Here is a 26,963-nt window from a genome sequence, read left to right as displayed (position 1 = left end):
TGGAGGATCGGGCAACTTGCTGGATGTCGGAGTGAGACTGCTTTGCATCAGCATGCAGATGAAGGCTTAACCAGAATCTTCCCCTTAATGCCTGATTCTTTGTAACGTCAGCAAGAAAAGCCATTGGCCCAAAACGCATCTGGAGCAACATGGAGTGTAGATGTCGAAACTCACCTAAACAATGCCTGGGGGTGCCTCTAGAGTTCAGCATGGAGACCGGGAGCAACCCTGGGTCCCGGAACACCATTACAGTGGGGTTGGGGGTTGGGGATTTGGGGGGGGGGGGGCTGGAGGTGCATCTTCCAGATTCAGTGTCATCGAGGAGGTCCATCATCCAGCTGCAATGTTCCTGGGGACCCAACTTCTTTATCAGCAGGTCCAGTTTCCTGCCTCAGGGTGTTCTCAGAGATCCATCTTCTTTTGAGGAGGTCCAACCTCTTTCTTCAATTATTGGGCCAGTGATGCTGGATGCCTTTTCAATGTGCCACCTGGACACGACAGTGGACTACATGCCATAAGGCCTGTTCAATATGGAACATAGCGAAAGACACCTGATTGCATAATTAATTAGATTGGGACTGGAGGATATGGCGTGGTTTCCTGGCAGCCTCCGCAGCAGGAAACACTCCACGTTCTTGGCCCTCCCATGCACCTTGTTCAAGATGGGAAAATTCCACCCCTGTGTTTTCTATCACTCAGCCAACATCATATCCACGTGACCATGATTGGTTTTGCTCCATGGGCTTAGGTTTTACTGAAAATATTGTTATGTAGCACTTGATCAAATGTCTTTTGGAAATACTTATACACTGCATCATCTGTATTACTCTCATCAACCCTCTCTGTTAACCTTATCAAAAAAGTTCATCAAGTTAGTTAAACACGATTTGAAACTAATAAATCGTGCTGATTTTCCTTTATAAATTTGTCCAAGTGACGGTTAATTTAATAATAATCACTTATTGTCACAAGTAGGCTTCAGTGAAGTTACTGTGAAAAGCCCCTAGTCACCACATTCCAGCGCCTGTTCGGGGAGGCCGGTACGGGAATTGAACCCGCGCTATTGGCATTGTTCTGCATTGCAAGCCAGCTATTTCAAGCCACTGTGCTAAACCAGCCCCTATTATCATTGCCCTGATTATCATTTTGAAACCACTGAGGTTAAACTCTGGCCTGTAGTTGCTGGACTGAACTTGCTTGATTGATCTTTACTTCCTTTTTTTGGACAAGGGTGTAACAGTTGCAATTCTCCAACCATCTGGTACCACTCCTGTCTGTAAGGAGAATCAAAAGATTATTGCCAATGCTTCTACAATTTCCACCCAAACTCCAGAGTGTCCTCGGATGCATCTCACCTCCACCTTAATGATTTATCAACTTTAAGTACAGTCAGCCTTTCTACTGCTCTCCTCTTTATCAACTTTTTATCAACTTTTTGCCTATCTAGTGTGTAAGCTACTTTCACTAACTTTGGCTGTATCTTCTTTGTTGGTAAAGACAGATATAAAGTATAGTCACTTAGTGTCACAGCCGGGCCCTCTGCTTCCATGCGTAAATCCCCTTGCTGGTCTTGGTGTATGTAATGTTTCAATACTCCAAGACAGACTAAACAGTCTTATGCAATAGTTATTTAAAAGACTTTTGTTGCTGATTTTCTTTCTCCCCAAGTGTATAAAATTAAGGTATAAGAAGGAAACACCATAGATTATGATCACAGATTTTGTGATGGCTGGCTATCCCAGAGTATTATTGAGATGTAGTCACAGTCGTAATGCAGGAAAAAAGCGTGGCAGCCAATTTGCGCACAGCAAAGTCTCAAAAGTGTTTCCAGCACAGAAATAGACATTTAGCCCAATTCGGTCAATGCTGGCATTTATGCTCCACACAACCCTCCTGTTTCACCTGTCAAAGATGTGCGGGTTAGGTGGATTGGCCATGCTAAATTTCCCCTAGGTGGGGTTACTGGGTTATGGGGTTAGGGTGCAGACTCGATGGGCCGAATGACCTCCTGCACTGTAGTGATTCTCTGATTCTACCATCATCAATATCGCCTTTATTCTTTTCTCCCTTGTGGAGCTTATCTAGTGTCCCTTAAATTCATCCATGCTATTCATCTCTATTCCTTGTGGCAGCAAGTTCTATATTCTAACCATTCTGGTCCCACATTAATGAGATAAGTGAGAAGCTAATCTGAATGATGATTGTGGAGGGATAAACATTGGCCATGACACTGGGGAAAAACTTGCCTGCTCTTCAGATAGATGAAAGGGATCTTTGAGCCCACATGTGACCTTGATTTCACATGTCATTCAAAGAACAGCACCTTTGAAAGTGTGGCCCTCCCTTAGTACCACACTGAAGTGTCAAACTAGAATAAATGCTACCATTTCTGGATTGGGGCATGAACCCTTCACCTTCTGCCTCATAAACAAGAGTGCTGTGCGATTAGCAGGCCGAGTTTGAATTAGATTAGGAATTGGTTCCATTCTGACATGCAAAAGATTGTTATACTGTCATTTATTCTTTGTGAGGGCTAGTTGCTGGTGGCAGACTACAGGCCCGGAGTTTTATTCTTTGCAATCTTTATTAATGATCTGTATTAAAATATTGGTAGCCCAGTCTGCAAATTTGCAAGTGATGCAAAAGTTTGTGTGGGTGGTAGTACTTTAGTTAAGAAAAATAGATGACACTTAGATCTAGATGTGATGAGGAAATGATCCTGCATCTGGCAGATGTTATTCAATAAAGATAAGTGGAGCATTTTGCATGTGGGGGTGGATAATCTTAACCATATTTGAACCAAGTAAAGCTCAGAGCTGAGGTCCATTGTCTAGGAAATGGGCTGAGGTCATTTAGTGTATTAATCTCTAAAGATTCACAACCAGTGTCATGAAGTTGTAGTAAAAGCAGCCATAATGTTAACATGTATCATGTGGAGGACCCAAGATTAAACAGAAACTCTCATGTTGCCCTTATAAAAACTCCTCATTAGGCCCCATGTGGAATACTCTATCCAGTTTGGTCCTCCCAGATGCTGGGTAATATAGAGGTCCTGATTGAGGCCTACTGAGGGTCTCTAGACTAGTATGTGGTATAGGCAGTAAATAAACAACCTGAGATCAATTGCAATGTAATTGCTGTTATCATAGAATCCCTCGGTATTTTGCAGATTGGACGATTTTTCAGAAACAAACCCACCTGAAATGACTGGCTTTCTTTTCAAGTTTGATAGTTACCAACATAGACTTGGAGCAGTATTTTTCAAACACTTTTTCCCGGGACCCACTTTTACCAACCGACTGAACTTCGGGACCCACGCTGGCCGACGTTCGCACCCCACGCCAGCTGACCGTCACAACATGTCATTATTGCTTACCTTTTAATGCGACAGGTGAGCCTGCTTGGTCCTCACAATCTCACTTGCTGAGTCCTCGCGATCTCACTTGCTTCGTCATTCAATGCTACATTTCAGCTAAGGACCTCAACTGACGATTTAAATTCTTGCTGCATCCTTTGAAAAAAATCAAGCGGTTTGTCCTCGAACTCGCCATGCCTTTGAAGATTTGTGGGTTTTAAACATTTATTTGCCAGTACTTCCCAGAATATAACACACATGGATTCTGCATCCTGATTTGCATTGACACAATAAAACCATACCTCAAGAAATAATCTTTATACTGCTTTGTTCCCGATTTTAGTTTCTAAATGAGTTGTTCACCAGAAGCCATTGGGCTCTGTATACAGATCACACCAGCACTGCTTTGATTTGCCATGGACTCTCCTGTGAAGCTCTCTCCAGCAGGTTTAGCTGAGAGATCCTGGCCTGTTTGTGTCTCTGGCCCTCTCTTCCTTATTACAAAGTAATCCATCTTTAGTTCATCACACAGTCCTGTTGCTTGCTTGCTGGCAGCTATAAAATGGAGGAATCTCTCCTTTTTCACAGCCAAAGCACAGACGTACAGGGTGTTCGTGCTGGCCGTGTGACCTTCTCTCTGCCTCAGGCAGAAAGACTCCATCGTTCATATTTAAAGGCCGGTCACAGCCCGCATTCTTTTTTGATTTTGATACTTTATTTCCAATACCTGATTATTCCAAGTTTATGACTTTTTACTACTGAAAATAAACAATTTCAGTTGAACAGCGCATCCATACATTTACACACAAACTTTGTTTTAAATATATACCCATTTCTTGAGAAATTTAAACAAGTATAGAAAAAAGTACAATCTTGTTCTTACTTTCCAAACTGTGACATTAGACGAGGTGAAGTAATTTTTCAAACACACAAAATGACACAATATTTCTTATTGGTTCCACTACATTGCACTATCCAAGCATCCAAGTCATTTCCTGCTCCATTCTCACCAAAAGCACTTACTTCCTGGTTTCCAGTGAGTGGCGACACAGTGATAATTGTGTAGTCTTCTTCCATTGTTGACATGTGTCAGCTGTATTGACTGGCCTCGTTTCATCGGTATTCCTGGCTGACAAACCTGGCCTGGCTTCCCCCTCACTGTCCAGTAGCTCCATCCACACCAGTCACAGACTGCTGACCACTCCTTGATCTGTACTTCACGTTGTGGGAGTGCAAGCGGGCATTGCGCCGGCCATTGAGCAGCTTGACCACTGAACCGTAGGTCGCATACTGCCGATCGGTGGCGGCGGACAAGCCAAGCGGCGCGCAGAGGACGAGCACTGGAATGGAGCTCCAAGCTAGGGCTTCCCGACTCACTGAATATTCACAAGTTGCCGGCATGATGTCACAAAGCGTGATTTACAACAGCAGTATAAAACGAGAACTTGGCGACTTCGGATTGCTCAAGTCATTACCATCCAGTGTGCCAGTCGCACAGGGAGCAGAGGAGAGGACGTGGGGGAACCCAGATAGGTTTATCTCTGAGCCGGGGAGGGGTTCAACCTTGGCATCGGGGGGGGGGGGGGGGGGCACTCGGAGATCTTAGAAGCCCCTGATGTCTGAGAGTCTCTGGATGCAGAGGGGTCTGGCAGCTGGTGTACTGGCAGTGCTTCCCATGCTGGGCGTGTGGCGACATAACCGCTGAGGAATTGCCCTTCCAAAGTGGCAACTGGAAAGTGATTGGGAGGAGGTAAATTCTTAGGGTCAGCACTGGGGCAACTATCGTTCTTGGGTGAGGTTTCATGAGAGGCCAGGCTGCATGGGCAGAGTGGAGAACTCTGAGAAGGGTTCCATCCTCATGAGGCCTGAAAAGACATACAAGGGTGAGAAGGTGACTGCAGTGAGAATGAAAGACAGCACTGTGAAGCCAGAGGGTATGAGCTGTATGGAAGTCCAAGGCCGTTGGTCCTGGAGGCCATGCTGTCAGGGATTAATCGCTGGATGGCTGATTGTTCCAGTTGAAACGTTTGTTTAAACTGCAGCCCATGTGAGCTGGGTAAAAGTGGGTTCCTTCCAAAGATGAAATTGACATGCTAATTGCATTCTTCACAAATCTCAGATATGCCTTGCCTGCCACAAGGGAAATCAGTTCCCTGATCAGCTCCCTGACTCTTCCTTGATGAGTCAATGGTGGTAGTTAAGTCAGAATTGTCATGCATGAGTATGCCTTTGATTGGTATGCAATTCTTAACCCTTTGGAAGCTTGCGGTTGAAAGTAAATTCAATTAATTAATACTAGCCCCTTGTGCTCTCCTCCATCCCCTTCCCTTCGCCAGCGGTGGCGGTGCCTTCAGCTGACAAAGCCCTAAGTTCTGCAATTTCCTCTTTAAACTTCTGCACCTCTGTATATCCCCCTCATCCTTCATCTTGCTCCTTGAAGCTTTAACTGACCCAGGTGTTTGATCACCTATCTTAATAACTCTTTATGTTGCTCAGTGTCAAATTTTGTTTGAAAATGCTCTTGTGATATGCATAGAACGTAGATCAGATAACATAGAACATACAGTGCAGAAGGAGGCCATTCGGCCCATCGAGTGCACTGACCCACTTAAGCCCTCACTTCCACCCTATCCCCCCGAACCCAATAATTCCTCCTCACCTTTTTGGACACTAAGGGCAATTAAGTGTGGTCAATCCACCGAACCTGCACGACTTTGGAGTGTCGGAGGAAACCCGAGCACTCGGAGAAAACCCGCAGACACGTTGAGAACGTGCAGACTCCGCACAGACAGTGACCCAGCAGGGAATCGAACCTGAGATTTGGAGCTGTGAAGCCACAGTGCTAACCACTATGCTACCGTGCTGCCCACGCAGTGCTGTCCATACTTTGGAATGTTTCATGAAGTTAAAGATGCGATATAAATACACATTGCTGTATTCACATAAGAACTGCTTACCTAACAATTCCAGAAGGTAGGTGTCTGCTATGGTGACGGGCTAATGTGAGACCATGAAATGGGAATGCAAACTATTTTCAAAGTGAAACTGTTATTTTGTATATTTGTAAAGAACTGATGAAATCTGCAGCTCTTTGCAGAGTCTCTACTTTTGACTTGCATGTGTTGTGATAACACTGTTTCCATTGTAGTGTCTAATAAAATTGAACTGAAGCGGAAAATGATTCAAGAGCAGCAAGAGCAGATCCAGCTACTGAAGGGCATGGTCAATGAGGTCCGAGCTAAAAAACTGCAGATCGCCAGCAATATGCAGCGACGTCAACAGTTGGAGGAACAGAGCGCAGAATTCTCCACAGAGATTCAATCCCTGCAGAGAGAAATAAGAGTATGTTGCTTTTGGTACCATTCATTTCCTTCAATAGCAAACAACTGCAGCCTTTAGGGCCACGTCTTTCATTTAGTTATCCTGCTATCTCCGCTTGCAAATTAATTTACAGTGCAGTCACTTGTCTCGTGTTCAGACGCTAGCATACATTGTCATAAATGTCATAATTCTTATATTTCAGATGGAATAATTATTCTTTTGTGGGTTCTATCCATGGAAGCTTAGAGCTACAATGCTATCAGAATTGCTACTTGTGCAACAGTGATACAACTGGAGAGGTCCATTGTCCCACCTACAAGTGAATGAGAATTCAAACTCAAATTTATTTTCCCTGGCTATATGAGGTTGCATTTGGAGAGTCCATTGTGTTGCTTTATTCTAGCACATCTTCCTCACGTTCCCAAAGACCCGTAGTCCATGACCCTATCACCTAGATTATACGCTGAAGTATCTGGAGTGGGACCGATTATCGGACTGATTGAGATTGCCGGCAATGAGCCAAGATTAATGTTTTGTAGACGACATTGAAAGCAGAAGAAATTGACTGAGTTGCCTTTGCACAGATTGAGTAATGCTGAGACAGGCCAGGAACGTAATTGGTTTAATACCTTATTTTCCTCAGGTGGTTGACTTCACTCTATTCGATAGGAGAGATAAAGTCAACTTATGTTTCATCGTCTTGATGACCGAGTGACCCCCATGTTCCCCTACCAGTGAAAAGTGCACCTGTACAAATATTGCACGAGGACCAAGTTGAGCTTGGCTTTTGATGTCCCTCTTGGCTTCTCCATCCACTCTATCTCTCTCTCTCTCTTCTCTCCCCCCCCCCCCCCCCAAACACACACACACACAAAACCACCACCACAATACCCTAAGTGTTCTATCATCTCTCATTGTAAAGGCTTATGTGAAGCCTGATCAGTGGAGCAAGGTTCACAAGGGCTGCTTTGGCCTGTGGAGCTGAATCATATCCCATGTAAAATTGGAACTAGATGATGATCATAACCTTGACTTGAGAGACCAGTCAGTCAATGCTGTTACAGCAATGAGCCTCATTAACTGTATGAGTCCAAAGTAAAACTAAAATAACTACATGCAGTGTACGATTTTACAGTAGCATATTTAATGGATGTCCATTAAAATGAGTTTGCTCTCTTGCAGGAATCTAAGGAACAGTTATCTCCACTAGCTGCAGCTCTAGATAAACTACAGCAAGAAAAACAGGATCTGATAGAGAGGAAAAATGCAAGCTTCAAGGAGATACAAGAGAAGGTCAGGCATGACATACTTTACTTGAAACCCAACCAAAATGTTTTCAATTGCAGTCCAGGATTGCTGATCTCAAATGTGCATGCCTCAGCCTGGTGGTTTATTATGAAGAATGTATGGTACAGAAACAGGCCTTTTGGTCCAACTGGTCGGTGCTTCTCCTGAGCCTCCGTCCACTCCTTCGAAACCCAAATCATGATAATCCTCTATATTCCTTTCTCCCTATATGTTGATCATGTTTCTGCCTAAATAGGGTAGCACGGTGGTGCAGTGATTAGCACTGCTGCCTCACAGCGCCGACCTCCCAGGTTCGATCCCGGCTCTGGGCCACTTTCCGTGTGGAGTTTGCACGTACTCCCCGTGTTTGCATGGGGTTCGCCCCCACAACCCAAAGATGTTCAGGGTAGGTGGATTGGCCATGCTAAATTGCCCCTTAATTGTAAAAAATGAATTGGGTACTCTAAATCTATTTTTAAAAGTTTCTGCCTAAATGCATCCATTCTATTCACCCCCTTGCCATCCTGCACCTTGTGGTAGTGAGGGCCTCGCCAGCTTTTTAATTTCACCTTGGTGCCAAGGACCAGTTTTAATTGTGCTTTCCATCATCGGATTGCAAATCTCTTTTTTTTTTTTTTAAATGCACAATATTCCATTGGGCACTTGTTCATTAACGAGAATGCATTTTGAGATGGGCAATAAATGCTGGCCTAGCCAGCGACAACCATACCCCACGAATGATTTTTTTTAAGAAAGAACAATCGTTTAATAAACGGATTCTAATTCGAAGATTGTGGCTTTAATTTTCTGGCAAACCAGGATGAGTTTCTTCATTTGTCCCAGTTTTAAGCTGCAGAGTGGCAGTGAGGTTGAAAAGAATAGACAAGAAATTATGCAGGGTTTCACTGTAGGGATTCTACGGGAGAAAAAGGCAATCTAGGAAACAGAGATTGTGGCACCAAACTTGTATTTAAAAGCTGGAAGATGGCACAGGAAAGGAATGATGGAGGGAAGGGAGGACAATGTCTTTTTGAAATCCTGAGGAATGGATCAGGTGAGTATTGACGTAGCGAAGATGAGAAGCTACTATAAAAAGAAATGTTTTTTTATAAATACTGAACACTCAGCCACTCTCTACCTTTTTTATGCTTTTATTAATATTACAAAGAGCGAGAAGCTAGATCAGAAATGGAGAAAGAAATTGTCTATCAGGTGACCAGGTTTTTCTTTTATTGTAACCTGCCCAGCAGAGTGGGAGAATCCTTGGCAGAAACTCCTCAGGTAATGGAATATTACTTGTCTTGCACACACTTGTGCTTTATAAAGTATTAAGAGTGCAGAGACAAAGAAGGATTGTACATGAAAGAAAAATCAAGACTTTATAAAGTAAAGGTGTATTCTTCAATTGTAATTTTTTTTCCTAGATAAATGAAATCAGAGAAAAAGCCAAGAATATTGATGCATATGCAAGAGAAATTGAAAGATACATCAAGGACAGAAGAGATGAACATAAAGAGGTAAAATGGGCTGTTAAAGGGTGAGCAGCAGGTACCTGGAATGTTTTTGATTTGTTTTAACGTCTGTATATTTCTTTTAATTTCTCAGCAAAAAGAGTCAGAACTTCAGGATACCGTGACTCAAATAAACGAAGCTGAAAAGCAGCGAGAGAAGATACACAAAGATATGGAGGCTACAAGAAAGGACATCGATACACAGAAAGTAAGGGAAGAATTTCACTTTCACCGACTGATGAACATTCAAACTGCACTGGAAACAATATTGACTGATTCAATTTGATCTTGTATCCAAAAGCAACAAAATACTTGAAATCAACAATTAACACCAGCTATTCACAATATACATCAAAGATTTGGATGAGAGTGCCAAAAGTAATATTCCAAGTTTGCTGATGACATGAACCTTAGTGCGAATGGAAGTGGTAAGGAGGATGTTGAAAAGCTTCAAGGTGACTTAGCAAGTTGAGTGAGTGGGCAAAGACATGGCAGATGCAGTATAAAGGATAAGTGTGAAGTTATCCACTTCAGATGGAGAAACAGAATGGCAGAGCATTATTTAAATGGTGAAAGATTGGGAAATGTTCACTTCCAAAGGGACCTGGGTGTCCTGAAAGCAAGCATGCAGGTGCAGCAAGCAGTTAATAATAATGACCATCTTCATTGTCACAAGTAGGCTTACATTAACACTGCAATGAAGTCACTGTGAAAAGCCCCTAATCGCTACATTCCAGCGCCTGTTCGGGTACACAGAGGGAGAATTCAGAATGTCTAATTCACCTAACAAGCACGTCTTTTGGGACTTGTGGGAGGAAACTTGAGCACCCAGAGGAAGCCCATGCAGACACAGGGAGAACGTGCAGACTCTGCACAGACAGTGACCCAAGCCGGGAATCAAACCTGGGATCCTGGCTATCATGTTAGGAAGACAAATAGTATGTTGGCCTTCATTGAAAGGGGACTAGAGTACAGGAGTCTTACTGCAGTTGTACAGGGCCTTGGTGAGATCGCACCTGGAGTATTGTCTGCAGTTTTGGTCTCCTTATCTAAGAAAGGCTATATTTGCCATAGAGGATGTGCAGCTAATTTCTGTGCTGATGACAAAATGTCGGGATTTCCAGCCGTAATATTTAAAACAATTAGAAAATCCTACATCTTTGTTTTAAGGAAAGAATTAGCTTGGATTTATATAGTATCTTGTATGTTCAACATTGCCAGATAGCCAACAAAAGTGGTTAAGATGCTGTTTTGAAACAAACAGTAGAGCTATATTGTGTAGTTTGCCATGTTAGCATGGGGTGTTTGATCCTTTCTCAACTCTATCAGTTCTCAGCTCAATCTGTAAGGTACATATAATATTTTATTTTTGGATGAGAGGTAAGTGAAACTATTGATGTTCTATTTCAAGACTTGTGCTGATTTACATGTTCCCAATAATGGAGGTGAATGCAAAAAATTTGCATGATTTATATTTCATTGATTGTGATGCACTTTGGGGTGTCCTGAAGTCCTTAACCGTGCCATATAAACACAGATCCTCATATAAGACAAAATCCAGCTGTTCATTTTTATTTTAAATGACACATTCCTGTTTCTGAAAAAATCTGATGAATACTCATTGATGACTCATGCTCTAAAAATAATCTGAAGTACAAATTAAATCCAATTTAATAGTGGCAAAATTATGAAGAAAAACCTATTTATTCAGAGAGTGGTTAGAATGTAGAATTCACTACCACAAGGAGTAGGTGATGTGAATGGCATAGATGCATTTAAGGAGAAGCTAGATGTGTACATGAGGGAGTAAGAAATAGAAAGATATGTTGATGGGGTTGGATGAAAAAAGTTGGGAGGAGACTCTGGTGGAACATAAACATTAGCGAAGATCATCTGGGCCAAATGGCTTGTTTATTTCCTGCAAATACTGCTGCGTAAATGCAGTGAGTGGGAATTTATAACCACAAAGGCCTGAAAGAACTTAAAGTAGAAGGAAATGTCTCAGTTGTAACTGCATTCCTCTGAACTCGTTCCCTTGTGCGTTTTATCTTGTGGGAATAAATGAGGTTGCAAAGAAAATAACTAAGTAAGTTATTCTGCAGCAATGTGCAGGCGGCATAGTGCTGGGGTGGTTGTCACTGAGAACTAGATCTGCAGGTTCGCTGGTAGGCAGGCTGTGGATTTCCTTCGTGGTGTTAGATGTTTCAGAATACCACACCATTTGAAACCATTTCAGGTTCTTCGCTTTAATTAGGTTGGGCATACTTCACTGCATACTGTGGTTATAAACTAGGCAATGAGAACCTGTTTCTAGGGTTGGCATACATGAGCTGGATTTCAATGATATTGATGTACTAAGTGCATTGGATTGGACAGTGGGTGGAAGATGACCCGAGGTAGTCCCCATCTGCCATGCTGTGCATAGCTTATGCAGATCTTACGTTTTCCAATGGCATTAATTTAAAGTAAGGTGGTCAGCCTTCTCATTGTGAAACTGTTTTTGAAACAAGTGTTATTATCAGCAGCCCCACAGCTCCCATCAGTGAACAAACTAGTAATGAGTTTGAATTTTGAACTTCTGGGGTGATTTTCACTGGGGTGGAGGAGTGCTTATTGTTTGCCAATCCATTGCAAGAGTCAGCTAACAGACAACGGACCAGATTAAAGAAAGTCCACCCTCTAGCAATGACACCCTGCCGGCAAGTAAAGGAGGCCAAGAGTGTGACTTTCACCCTTCAGTAGGAGGACGCCCCTGCCTCGAAAGCTACCAGCCAGTCTGGTTGACCAGCAGGCCTTGCAATCTCAGCAACGTCAGGGGTAAGTTGTGAGCGCTGTTGGGACTGCAACCAATCGCGGGGGAAGCCTTGATGGATCGCAGAGCCAGGTAAGTCCCGGGCTTTGAAGGCAGGGAAGGATCGGGCAGCTTAAGGAGGCAGGATGGAGGAAGGGCATTTTGAGGCCATTGGTGTCCCCTTGTGCAGTGGCACCTCAGAATGCTGTGCACCCCCCCCCCCTCTTTCCATTCTTCCTATCTTTCAGAAAGCACCTTTAAAAGTTGGTTTAGTTATTTGGGCTAGATAGCTGGTTTGTAATGCAGAACAAGGCCAGCAGCGCGGATTCAATTCCCGTACCAGCTTACCCGAACAGGCGCCGGAATGTGGCGACTAGGGGCTTTTCACAGTAACTTCATACTTGTGACAATAAAAGATTATTGTTATTAAAGAGCTGTCTCACTGCCACCCGTCTTCCCACACTAACCATTATATATCACGGGCAGGTGAAATACAGGTCAATTGGCTTGATAGCAAGCTCAATTTCCTGTCAATTTATTTTTAAATGGTAGGTGGGCTGCTGATTTTGGAGCCCACCTACCGACCCTGTTATGGGGACAGGGTCAGGATGAGCAGGAAGGCGGTGGGCTTGCCACCCTCTCAATTTAGGGGCCCCCTTCCTCCTTTCTACCCCACCCACACTAAAAATATACCCAGTGGATCCAGTCCCTGGTGTACGAATGATATGATCTATGTCACTGACAAAGCTGAGGAACTGCAGTGATGGGGTGAGAACGTTGACCAGGCTATTGCATCATTATGGGAAAAGACTTCAGCAGAGGACCGATGAGCTGGAAGCTGGTCACTTAGCTTGTACCCACAACATTGATGGTCCGAAGAGGAGGCATCATCTGAGATGCATAACAACAACTATATTCATAGAGTCCTTATAATGTAATGAAATCTCCAAAAGTGCTTTATAGGCACATTATAAAGCGAAGCATGCCACCAAACCATAAAAAGAGATATTAGGTCAGAGAACTAAAAGCTTTGTTAAACCATAGTGAGATGGAGAGACAGATTGATGTCGGCAGGGCATTCCAGAGCTTGGGACCTAGGCAGCTGAAGGCACAGCCACCGTTGTAAAATCATTAAAATTAGAGATGAACGAGAGGCCAGAAGTTTACTGAGCGCAGGTATCTCGGAGAGTTGTGGGAGATTACCTTGCTCGACTGGAAGCCGATGTAGGTTAACAAACATGGAGGCGATCGGGGAATGGGAATTTTTGCGAGTTCTGACACGGACTGCGGAAGTTTTGATGACTGCAAGCCTGTTGGAATAATCGAGTGTATGAATGAGGCATGAGCAATAGCAAATGGCTAACTTCAGAGGGACTCTTTGGGCCTGTGAAAGGTGTAGGACAGCCAGCATGACTCCTATTGGTCTTCATAAGTATTTGGTCCATCATCAACCTCTAGTAAGAAGGATAACTAAATAAATGGAACAAATACTGCGTGTCCTTGATAGGTATGTCCCTGTCAGGCAGGGAGGAAATGGCTGTGTGAGGGAACCATGGTTCACAAAAGAGGTTGAATGCCTTGTCAAGAGGAAAAAGGAAGCGTATGTAAGGATGAGAAAACAAAGTTCAGTTGGGTCACTTGAGGGTTACAAGATAGCAAGGAATTAGCTAAAAAAAGGGCTTAGGAGAGCTAGGAGGGGGCATGAGAAGTCCTTGGCGGGTCGGATCAAGGAAAATCCCAAGGCTTTTTACTCTTATATGAGAAATAAAAGAATGACCAGCGTGAGGTTAGGGCCGGTCAAGGACAGTAGTGGGAACTTGTGCATGGAGTCAGAAGAGATAGGAGAGGCGTTGAATGAATACTTTTCTTCAGTGTTCACCGAGGAGAGGGGCTATGTTTTTGAGGATGAGTGTGTGATACAGGCGGGTAGGCTGGAGGAGGTAGATGTTCTGAGGGAAGATGTATTAGCAATTTTGAAAAACCTGAGGGTTGACAAGTTCCCAGGGCCAGATGGGATATATCCTAGGATTCTTTGGGAGGCAAGGGATGAGATTGCAGAGCCTTTGGCTTTGATCTTTGGGTCCTCACTGTCCACGGGGATAGTGCCAGAGGACTGGAGAGTGGCGAATGTTGTTCCTCTGTTCAAGAAAGGGAATAGGAATGACCCTAGTAATTATAGGCCGGTTAGTCTTTCTTCGGTGGTCGGTAAGTTAATGGAAAGGGTTCTGAGGGATAGGATTAATGACCATTTGGAAAGATGCAGCTTAATCCGAGATAGTCAACACGGATTCGTGAAGGGTAAGTCTTGCCTCACAAATTTGATTGAATTCTTTGAGACGGTAACTAAGTGTGTAGATGAAGGTAGAGCAGTTGATGTCATATACATGGATTTCAGTAAGACGTTTGATAAGGTTCCCCATGGTCGGCTCATGAAGAAAGTAAGGAGATATGGGATAGAGGGAAATTTGGCAATTGGATAAGTAACTGGCTGTCACATAGAAGACAGAGGGTGGTGGTGGATGGAAAATTTTCAGACTGGAGACCAATTACCAGCGGTGTACCACAGTGATCAGTACTGGGTCCTCTGCTATTTGTGATTTTTATAAATGACTTGGAGGAGGAGGCTGAAGGGTGGGTCAGTAAATTTGTTGATGACACCAAGATTGGTGGAGTAGTGGATGAGGTGGAGGGCTGTTGTCGGCTGCAAAGAGACATTGATAGGATGCAGAGCTCTGAAGGTTGCCACTCAAGTGGATAGAGCCGTGAAGAAGGCCTATAGTGTGTTAGCGTTTATTAACAGGGGGCTTGAGTTTAGGAGCCGTGGGGTTATACTGCAACTATACATGACCCTGGTGAGGCCACATTTGGAGTATTGTGTGCAGTTCTGGTCACCTCATTATAGGAAGGATGTGGAAGCATTGGAAAGGGTGCAAAGGAGATTTACCAGGATGCTGCCTGGATTGGAGGGTAGGTCTTATGAGGAAAGGTTGAGGGAGCTAGGGCTTTTCTCATTGGAGCGAAGGAGGATGAGAGGTGACTTAATTGAGGTGTATAAGATGAGAGGGATAGATAGAGTGGACGTTCAGCGACTTTTTCCTCGGGTCGAAGTAGCTGTTATAAAGGGGCATAACTATAAGGTTCGGGGTGGGAGATATAGGGGGGATGTCCGAGGTAGGTTCTTTACTCAGAGAGTGGTTAGAGTGTGGAATGGACTGCCTGCTGTGATAGTGGAGTCGGACACTTTAGGAACTTTCAAGCGGTTATTGGATAGGCACATGGAGCACACCAGAATGACAGGGAGTGGGATAGCTTGATCTTGGTTTTGGACAAAGCCCGGTACAACATCGAGGGACGGAGGGCCTGTTCTGTGCTGTACTGTTCTATGTTCTATGATGACTGCTACCACCTGGCCTTCATAAAGCTAAATTTCAGGTTATGGCCTTTAAGTATGGAACAGGCCATTTTAGAACTGCTTCAAAAACTGAATTTAGGAAGCCGTGATAAGTTATTCCAGGCAGTCTTCAATCTTTACAAGAGACTGCCATGATAGTCTGTAAAACATTTTACTGTTGCAAAAATGGAAATTACATTCATCTGCCAAGCTTCACTTTCAGTAAGTAGATTCATGGGACTTTTGAAGACTTGTTGAACTGTTTCTGTGTGGCTAGATAGGTCTCACTGATAAGTGTTTCTTTATGACAATTTTATTTAACTTAGTATGGCAGCACTCGAAGGTTTTATCAACAACACTAAACCTTAAGATGCAAGATAAAGGTTCTTATCAGTGTAAAACATACTTAAGGGGTTGTGGGGAGGAGGGGAGGCAAAGCTTTGGTTGTACCTTCCTGCAAGTGGTTTATGATCAGTATCCAAAATAGGCAGGAAATTATTCATTGTGATTGAACGTAGTTTGTTTCTTTGAAAGGATTTCATATTTATTTGAGGGAAGTTGGAGAACTTTTGTGTGACTCAAAAGGAAAATTTCATACCCAGTGAAAATCTACACTTCTTGCCTGAAGTCAAGGTTAAACTCAGTTATCTAACAAGACAGCTACAATTAAACTTGAAGTGTGGATGCCCTATTTAATAATAATAATCTTTATTAGTGCCACAAGTAGGTTTACATTAGTACTGCAATGAAGTTACTGTGAAAATCCCCTAGTCGCCGCACTCCGGTGCCTGTTCAGGTACACTGAGGGAGAATTCAGAATGTCCAATTCACCTAACAAGCACGTCTTTCAGGACTTGTAGGAGGGAACTGGAGCGCCCGGAGGAAACCCACGCAGACACGGAGAATGTGCAGATTCCGCACAGACAGTGACCCAAGTCGGGAATTGAACCCAGGTCCCTGGTGCTGTGAAGCAACAGTGCTAACCATTGAGCTGCTATGCCGTCCTTGTGTTCAATGCACTGCCTGCACTTCTCTTCCAGGATGGCCTACCCTGCAGAAATACTGCTCTTCTCCCAGACAGGCTTTCCGTTTGTCTGTTTTGCCCTTCCACCTTCTTTGCTTTCCATTTCCCTCTTGGTGCTTACTCTTCTGTCCTCAACATCTTATCCAGACATCCAACATCCCCTATCCAGCCCCACTGTTCCACGCCCCCCCCCCCCCACCCACCCACTACAATATAAATCTGCCGCCCATTTGCCCCTTGATTCTACCAGTTGTTCTTGCTGCCTTTTCAAGCACCACTATTAATTAAGCAAACTGAAGGCTAAGTTTCCAATTGTGAATTGTTATCAACAAGGGAGTAGATTCAAGTGAATTGATTGGGATTTTTGCATCTGACAGAAGTGTCACAATCCCATTTGACTAGGTTTAAATCTAGACTACATGCAGAGGGAGGAATGACGCTATCATTTAATACTGATCAACCAGTCAAGAACAGCTTTGATTGAGTTTGTAGTGTCATTTCAGAGTGTGTTTATGTAATTTTGCGATGTCATTTTTTCTTATGAGTACTTATTTGGTACATGTATTAAAATTGTGCAAGTGCCCAATGTCTCTGCTCACTTGCCTTTCCACTCCAGAAGGTACTCATTGATGTTAGTGCATTATACATGTGGCCACGCTTCATTAGTCAGGTGGTGTACATTGGCGGACTGTCACATGGTAGCCAGCATACAACTGAGCTCAAAACTGCCTTTGCCTATTACGTACAAAGAACAAAGAAAAGTACAGCACAGGAAAAGGCCTTTCGGCCCTCCAAGCCCGTGCCGACCATGCTGCCCGACTAAACTACAATCTTCTACACTTCCTGGGTCCGTATCCCTCTATTCCCATCCTATTCATGTATTTGTCAAGATGCCCCTTAAATGTCACTATCGTCCCTGCTTCCACCACCTCCTCCGGTAGCAAGTTCCAGGCACCCACTACCCTCTGTGTAAAAAAAACTTGCCTCGTACATCTACTCTAAACCTTGCCCCTCGCACCTTAAACCTATGCCCCCTAGTAATTGACCCCTCTACCCTGGGGAAAAGCCTCTGACTATCCACTCTGTCTATGCCCCTCATAATTTTGTAGACCTCTATCAGGTCGCCCCTCAACCTCCTTCGTTCCAGTGAGAACAAACCGGGTTTATTCAACCGCTCCTCATAGCTAATGCCCTCCATACCAGGCAACATTCTGGTAAATCTCTTCAGCACCCTCTCTAAAGCCTCCACATCCTTCTGGTAATGTGGTGACCAGAATTGAACACTATACTCCAAGTGTGGCCTAACTAAGGTTCTATACAGCTGCAACATGACTTGCCAATTCTGATACTCACTGCCCCGGCCAATGAAGGCAAGCATGCCGTATGCCTTCTTGACTACCTTCTCCACCTGTGTTGCCCCTTTCAGTGACCTGTGGACCTGTACACCTAGATCTCTCTGACTATGTTCTATTAGACACATGGACGATAAGGGAATAGTGTAGATGGGCTTTAGAGTGGTTTCACAGGTCGACGCAACATCGAGGGCCGAAGGGCCTGTACTGCGCTGTAATGTTCTGTGTTCTATGTTTCAATACTCTTGAGGGTTCTACCATTCACTGTATATTCCCTACCTGCATTAGACCTTCCAAAATGCATTACCTGACATTTGTCCGGATTAAACTCCATCTGCCATCTCTCCGCCCAAGTCGCCAAACAATCTAAATCCTGCTGTATCCTCTGACAGTCCTCGTCGCTATCCGCAATTCCACCAACCTTTGTGTCATCTGCAAACTTACTAATCAGACCAGTTACATTTTTCTCCAAATCATTTATATATACTACAAACAGCAAAGGTCCCAGCACTGATCCCTGCGGAACACCACTAGTCACAGCCCTCCAATTGGAAAAGCATCCTTCCATTGCTACTCTTTGCCTTCTCTGACCTAGCCAGTTCTGTATCCACCTTGCCAGCTCAGCCCTGATCCCATGTGACTTCACCTATTGTACTAGTCTACCATGAGGGACCTTGTCAAAGGCCTTACTGAAGTCCATATAGACAACATCCACTGCCCTACCTGCATCAATCATCTTTGTGACCTCTTCGAAAAACTCTATCAAGTTAGTAAAAACTCTTATCAAGTACAGCTACCAACAGAAATCACAGGTAATGAGGGGCTGGTTTAGCATAGAGTTAATGAGCTGGCTTTTAAAGCAGACCAAAGCAGGCCAGCAGCACGGTTCAATTCCCGTACCAGCCTCCCCGAACAGGTGCCGGAATGTGGCGACTAGGGGCTTTTCACAGTAACTTCATTTGAAGCCGACTTGTGACAATAAGTCATTTTCATTTCATGAGCGAGTGCTGCCTTTTCCCTAGTGCAGTGGTACTTGTGGACTCACTGCTATCATCAATAGGTCACATCAGCTCAGTTGTTCAAATCTTGGGACCATTCTGTATTGCTATCTCAGTTCCACACGAGGCAGTGAATGTATCAGTTGAACCTTCATACAAATTCAATTAATCTGGATGTTGATTCCTTCTTGCAGGAGAGGAAACAATAATTATTCTTGGGCGTATTTTGAAGTGTATATAGCTAACAAAATTATAACACTTAAACACAAGAAAGGGCCCGTGAAAGGGTGTAGTTATAGACATTATATTGGAACTTGTTTCAAAAACTTTAACTACTTACTAAGTGCTGAAGGGGTTAAAACTCTTCTGTATCGATCTGTATTACACACAAGCTGTTTAGTTGATGTTGTTAGCTGTACGAAATCAGCCCAAGGACATATCTTTCTGGTGATGGGGCTCCAGGAAAGACAAACAACAGATGGTCATTATCAAGGATGGCAGTGAACAATGTGATTTGGATTTGGATTTGTTTATTGTCACGTGTACTGAGGTACAGTGAAATATATTTTTCTGAGAGCAGCTCAACAGATCATTAAGTACATGAAAAGAAAAGAAAATACATAATAGTGCAACACAAGGTACACAATGTAACTACATAACACCGGCATCGGATGAAGCATACAGGGGTGTAGTGTTAATCAGGTCAGTCCATAAGAGGGTCGTATAGGCGTCTGGTAACAGTGGGGAAGAAGCTGTTTTTGAGTCTATTTGTGCGTGTTCTCAGACTTTTGTATCTCCTGCCCGATGGAAGAAGTTGGAAGAGTGAGCAAGCCGGGTGGGAGGGGTCTTTGATTATGCTGCCCGCTTTCCCCAGGCAGCGGGAGGTATAGATGGAGTCAATGGATGGGAGACAGGTTCATGTGATGGACTGGGCTGACTTCACCATTTGTACTGGTGTCACATTGTCTGGGAAGAAAGACATAATATCACAGAATTGTTATTGCAGTGGAAGGCCATATATTTAGACAGGGGAGGCGACTGATACCCACATTCTTGATAATGAGGAGCTGATATAAATATTAGGAGAGAGCATGCACGTGTCTGCACTGATTGGATATTATATTCAAGTAAGTATGCAATTGTTGAACTTAGTTAATTGTTCTCATATACTATACATGATATAAGCCTAATCGATAGTCATGATTGGACTCAAATAGCTAGTAACATATTGGTATATGCTAATTTCTTGTAACCGAACCTGAGGTATATCTGTCCGTACAATCCTTAAATCAGCTGTCTCTGGCTTGCCAACTTGGAATGCCATTAGCCCATTCTTTAGCATTGTAATAAAGATCTCGTTTGTAATTCCAAGCTTTTGTCTGGTTTCTCATGAGTGGGAGAGTGAAGTACACTAAAGCCGAATGGCTGTACTTTTTCCTCGTAACAGTCTGCACCCAATGTTAATCCCTCTTTCCTCTTTACAAATATTGATACGTCTAAGATCATCAGACAGCAGCAGGGGTACGCTATTCAGACCGTCAAGACTGCTCCACCATTCAAATAAGATTGTGGCTTTTACTCCCGGTGCTTGCCTGACTGCCATAACCCTCCGCTCCTTCTCAATCAAAAATCTGTCAACTCAGTCTTGAATATATTCAATTACCCAGGTTCCACTGCTAGCTGGCGAAGAAAATTCCAAAAACGAACATCGCTCCCTAACGTTTTATCATTTGATTTCAGTTTCCTAACATATGCTTTGTAGTTTATGTTTCTTTATATGCCTGACAGATGAATGCTATTCGAAATATACATGATTATATTTTGCTTTTTTCTCTCTCTCTCTCTACCCCCCAACCTACTACAGCTTGAGGAACGATGGTTACAGGATAACTTGACATTGCGGAAGAGGATGGAAGAATTAAAAGTTGTAGAGAATAAGAGGAAGGAACGACTGAAAGAGATGGGAGAGATGAAAGTAATGCATCTCAGGAAGTAGGGGAAAACTTAAAATACACAATAGAAGTTTGTTGCTGCTTATTCATATTGTCAGTGATGTTCAAAACTCCATTATGGCCAGACCTAGATTTTAGCAGGCTGCCCCTGTACTGAAGGGAACTTGTGTTTGTTAGAGAGCTTGGAAAGTGGAAATGACACATTTTAAGTTGTCTGGCATTGACAAGATGACTTTCTTTGTGAAACAGTTTCATCCTGACGGTGCATTATCTACTCAAACGTACCATCAGTGAAGCCATGCCACTGTTTTGAAACCACTGTAAAGTCAGGTGTAGAGTTATTCGTCCATGTATCGTGGCATTTCCCTTCAGTGATCATGCAGACGTTTCCTCCAAAGTGGAAACTCTGGTCTGTTCAATATCACACGGCAGGCAATCAATCAGGAAGTCTGAAAGTTTCCCCTGCACCCTGAGGCAATTGTAACCCCAAAATGGAAGAAGCTGTAGGTTTTGTTTGGCAGCGGTGTGGGTGACGGTGAAACATTTTTTGTGACTGAGCGGAATGGAATTGCTTTATGCATATTACAGTTTAATTTTTTTTCCAATTTAGCGTGGCCAATCCACCTACCCTGCACATCGTTGGATTGTGGGGGTGAGACGCACGCAGAAGCGGGCAGCATGTGCAAACTCCACATGGACAGTGACCCGGGGCCGGGATCAAACCCGGGACCTTGGCGCCATGAGGCAGCAGTGCTAACCACTGCGTCATCATGTCGGCCCGTGCATACTACATTTAGATAGTGAAAAAGAACAAATAGAATAAGATGTAGTTTTGTATATTCTCCTGGTAAAGGTCAGAATTGTGTCATCAAAAACAATTCACTGCAATTCTCTAGATTAATGTCGAATTGCTCCAGATTTAAGTCCTCAATTTTTGGATGTGCAGAGACAGGTGAATTTCAGGTTCTGAGAACTTAATGTCCATAAAAATAGCTCCAACTATCAGATTTTGGGTTTGGTGAAGAGGGAGTAGGGGTGGGTGAAAAGGGGAACTGGGTTGGTTAACTCCAGAAGCAGTATCGTGGAAGGCTTGGCAGAAGGCTACCTTGTGCACCAGTACTTCGTCTTCAAGTTCTGCACTGCCAAATGACTATTTGCATTCCTTTAACTGCATAAAAATGCTTAATACTTACAGCTACAATCAAACTGTGAAATCGTAGGCATTCCATTGTAACATGGAAGGTTGTGAAATCAATAATGCAGCAGTAATCTAGTAACAGTAGCCTTCATATTTATGTCAACAGCGTGAACGAGCAAGCAATTATTTTAACATTCCCAAATGGCTTTTCGAAGGTTTCAAGGGCAGGAGTTTTAAATAGACAGTTGCTTATGATGACTAATTCTGACTGTTGCTTTTGACATCTCTCTTCTGTTGATGCACTTTTTACGCATGCTAATGTCCAGTTGTGACCATAAAACAACAAAATTAGGCCATTTGGCCCATTGAGTCTGCTCTGCCATTCAATCATGGCTGATATGTTTCTGCACGTTCCCCCTCCGTGTCTGCGTGGGTTTCCTCCAGGTGCTCCTGTTTCCTCCCACAAGTCCCAAAAGACATGCTACTGGTGAATTGGACATTCTGAATTCTCCCTCTGCTTACCCGACAGGCGCTGGAATTTGGCGACTCGGGGCTTTTCACAGTAACTTCATTGCAGTGTTAATGTATGCCTACTTGTGACAATAAAGATTATTTTTAAAGTTCTTTATTCCAGGGACCTATCTTGTGAACCTCCTTCTGGACCCTCTCCAAGGCCAACACATCCTTCCTTAGATACAGGACCCAGAACTGCTCACAATATTCCAAATGAGGCCTGACCAGAGCCTTATACAGCCTCAACAGTACATCCCTACTCTTGTATTCTAGCCCTCTCGATATGAATGCTAATATTGCATTTGCCTTCCCAACTGCCAAGTGAACCTGCATGTTAACTTTAAGCGAATCCTGAACTAGGACTCCTAAGTCCCTTTGTGCTTCTGATTTCCATGACCTTTCCCATTTAGAAAATAGTCTATGCCTCTATTCTTCCTACCATAGTGCATAATCTCACACATTGTATTCCATCTGCCACTTCTTTGCCCACTCTCCTGTCTGTCCAGATCCTCTGCTTTCTCAACACAACCTGTCCCACTACATATCTTTGTATCATCTGCAAACTTAGTAACAGTGCCTTCAGTTCCTTCTTCCAGATCATTAATGTATATCCTGAATAGCTGCAGTGCCAAAACTGACCACTAGTCCCCGGCTGCCATCCTGAAAATAACCCCTTTCTCCCCACTCTCTGTGTTCTGCAGTTAACTAATCCTCTATCCATGCCAGTACCTTGCGCCTAACACCATGGACTCTTATCTTATTTAGCAACCTCCTGTTCGGAACCTTGTCAATGACCTTCTCGAAATCCAAATAGATCACGTCCACTGGTTCTCCTTTGTCTAACTTCCTTGTTAGCTCTGCAAAGAATTCGAACAGATTTGTCAAGCATGACCTCCCCTTGACGAATCCGTGCTGACTCAGTCCTATTTTGCCATGCACGTCTAAGTATTCCGCAATCTCAACCTTAATAATAGACTCTAAAATCTTACCAACAACCGAAGTCAGGCTAACGGGCCTATCATTTCCTGTCTTCTGCCTCCCTCCCTTCTTAAACAGGGGTGTTATATGAGCCATTTCAAACCTCTGGGACCCACCTTGTCTCCAGGGATTCCTGAAAGATCACCACTAATGCCTCTTCAACTGTCTCCTTCAGAACCCTGAGCTGTGGTCCATCCGGTCCAGGTGATTTATCCACCTTCAGACTTCTCAATTTCCCCAGAACCTTCTTTGTGATGGCCACTACGCTCCTCTCTGCCCCCTGCCTCTTGAAGTTCTGGTGTGTCACTGGTGTCTTCCACTGTGAAGACTGATGCAAAGTACCGATTCCGTTCCTCTGCCATTTCTTTGTTTCCTATTAGTACTACTCCAGCCACATTTTCCAGTGGGCCAATGTCCATTCTTGCCTCACTCTTACCTTTTATATATCGAAAAAAAAACTCTTGCAATCTTATTTTATGTTACTAGCTAGCTTATACTCTTATTTCATCTTCTCCCCCCTTAATGCTTTTCATTGTCATCAGTTTTTAAAGGCTTCCCAATTCTCTGGCTTCCCATTAATCCTCACCAAATTATATGTTTTTTTCCTTTGCTTTGATGCTGTCCTTGACTTCCCTTGCCAGCCAAGTTTCCTTGTTCTCCCCTTAGCAGGTTTCCACCTCCTTGGGTGAATTTCTGTTGTCCCTCCCAATTCAAAAGGCACCTTATTTCTCGCAAAGTGCTCCTGACCTCCTGCAAAGGAGTCCCAGGGCCATATCCAAAGGGGTGCACCACCTCTGCAAAGTTTAGACCTGTTTGTACCAGATCTAATCTGCCCACATCATGCTTCCCACTCCTGGATAATGAAAATCAGACATGACCAGAGGCTGTTTAATATGGACAGCTGCCTCCACAAATGTGCTTGCGCAAATCCTAACCCGATTCCATTCCTGCCTCTGTAAAAATGGTAGGTGCAATGTGTAGAGCGAGATTTCTGGATTTTGGCCTCCTGTTCCATTTTCACAACAATTGGGAGGCTCTCCATCGTTGCACAATCTAGGCCTCACTGTCAGTTTAGATTCTATTCAAGTTCATTGTAATGTAAGAATGCCACTGTTATTAATAATATTGTGCTAGTTAAGAAGGTGCATTAATGCAAGCTTGCACTGCAGAGCAGACAGCTTAATTTTAATTTTTCTTGCAGAAGTATTTCAGTGTTGATATTTAGTTGCCACGAGATCATTATTTAATCCATCACATTTCCGTCTAACAATCTTTCCTAAACATACCTTTCCTCCCTCAGTCTCAGCTTCCTAGCATGACTTGTCTTTTTAAAATGCAAGTCTGATGGTGTTTTGCCAGTGGCCCTTGGTTTGTCCTGCTTTCTATTCTCTCGACTGCATTGATATTTTTACACTGTGGATCTTAGTCCTTCACAAACTTTTCCTACTCTTGAAAGGTCGGTGGACTCAATTCCAGTGGCCAATTAATTTTCCGCCATGTATTTTGCACTGAATCAGAATGTCTTTGATGATTGAATAATTGAAGGAGAAAGGTCAGATTGAAATTATTTGTATGAATAAGGGTCGATTGTCAGTGACATGGTGCTGCATGTTCAACAACTGAATATAGTAGTTTTGTGAAACCAAAGATATGAATCCCTCCCACTCAGAATGCAGAAAACGTTTTATCCTGGAGTATATCTAGTGAGGAATTTTAGATACAAGGAAAGATTAGAGAAATTGGATTTGTTCTCCTTAGAGTAGAGAAGATTAAGAGGCGACCTTATTGAGGTGTGTAAAATTATGAACAATTTTGACAGGGTAAATAAGGATATTCTGTTTCCACTAGTTGTTAAGTCAGTGACTAGTGATCACAATTTCAAGATTGTCAGCAAGAGAACAAGGAGTGAGATGAGAAACTTCTTTACTCAGAGTTGTTGGGATTTGGAATGCGCTGCCTGTGAGAGTGGAGGAGGCAGATTGCATAGGAGGTTTCAAAAGAGAGCTGTATATATATTTGAAAGTAATGAATTCAGAGGGCTACAGAAATAGGGCTAGAGAAAGGGACTTGCGAGGTAGCTCTTTGTGGAGCTGGTGCAGGCATGATAATTCTGTGATTCTATGTGGAAGAGTTAACCGCTGGTAAAGCTTCCAAAAAGATTAAAGTTCCATGTGAAATTTTCTATTGACACTTGAAAGTCATTAAACAAAGAAGGAGCATGCATTTATATTGCAGGTTTCATAGCCTTGGGATATCATAAAGCAGAGTGCAGCCATTGGTGTTTTGAAGTGTACTTATTGCTGTCGGGCAGGAAAACATGGCAGCTAAGTTGTGCACTGCAAGCTCACACAAATGTGATGAGGAACCGGTTAATCTGTTCAATGGGGAGCTTTTTTTGTGGAACAAATATTGACTAGGAGATAATGAGAACTACCCTGATGTCCTGAAAACAATGCTATTGGATCATGTACTGGTGCCTGAGGCCTTGCACATGACCTGAGGTTAATGTTTCATTGAAATCTGGGCATCTCCAACAACTTACCGTTCCTTCAGGACTGCACTGGCGTTGGCCCAGATTGCATGTTAAAATCTTGGTCTGGTGTTTCGATCCACTATGTTTGATTCAGTGCTACCACTAAGCAAAGACTGACGCCAACTAATTCTATTTTCTGCTAGTCAATGTATAATGCACAAGAGCAAACCCTCACACAGCTGAAGTTAGAATAGGAGAGAAAGGATGCCCTCCTCTACAGCTTTGCAGGCTTATTACCAATGAAAGGCTACATTTTCCATTTCTTTTGGTTAGAATTGAGATGTATTTATTTCAGAAATGTAATGTACAAAGCCATTCAATACTCGCATTGCTGCCCATTCTATGAGGTGCTATTTGTCTTCCATGCGCACAACAAGTTTTTTTTGACCGGCAGTGAGCGGAAACAGCTGGAAGAGCGGCTAGATGACTTCAAGAAAAATCGCAATCTGGCACAAGGGCGGCAGAAAGGTTTTGAGGAGGAAATACTTCACTTCAGAAAGGAGCTGAGGGAGCCTCAGTATAAAGACGCCGAGATAAAGTTCAGAGAAATGATGATCATCATGCGAACCACTGAACTGGCTAACAAGGATCTCGATATTTATTACAAGGCACTGGACCAGTAAGTAGAAAGCTGTATTCCAGGATGTGATAAATACTCTTGTTCTGTCATGTGAAAAAAGTGCAACCTTTTCACCCTGTATTGTAACCTCAACCCATTGTTTACGCCATGCTCTTATATCTGAAGATATTTTCCTTTTTTTTCCGTTATTTTATGGGATGTGGGTTTCGTAGGCAAGGCAGCATTTGTTGCCCAACCCT

The 26,963-nt window shown here is 43.3% G+C and overlaps 1 protein-coding gene across 3 annotated transcripts in view; it reads left to right on the top strand.

Moving 5' to 3' along the window:
• rad50 (RAD50 homolog, double strand break repair protein) overlaps positions 1-26,963 on the top strand; it is a 247,401-nt gene that overhangs the window by 174,882 nt on the left and 45,556 nt on the right. For all 3 annotated transcript variants that reach the window (XM_072512634.1, XM_072512633.1, XM_072512635.1), the window contains exons 17-22: positions 6,504-6,697; positions 7,859-7,969; positions 9,388-9,480; positions 9,569-9,682; positions 20,895-21,022; positions 26,539-26,763. In XM_072512634.1, the coding sequence (XP_072368735.1) occupies positions 6,504-6,697; positions 7,859-7,969; positions 9,388-9,480; positions 9,569-9,682; positions 20,895-21,022; positions 26,539-26,763 (865 nt within the window). The remainder of the gene's footprint in view (positions 1-6,503; positions 6,698-7,858; positions 7,970-9,387; positions 9,481-9,568; positions 9,683-20,894; positions 21,023-26,538; positions 26,764-26,963) is intronic.

This window comes from Scyliorhinus torazame, chromosome 7, assembly GCF_047496885.1.
Source record: "Scyliorhinus torazame isolate Kashiwa2021f chromosome 7, sScyTor2.1, whole genome shotgun sequence".
In the NCBI taxonomy this organism is placed as follows: Eukaryota; Metazoa; Chordata; class Chondrichthyes; order Carcharhiniformes; family Scyliorhinidae; genus Scyliorhinus; species Scyliorhinus torazame.
Note: the sequence above shows the minus strand (reverse complement) of the source record. Positions and strands in the feature narration are given on the sequence as shown.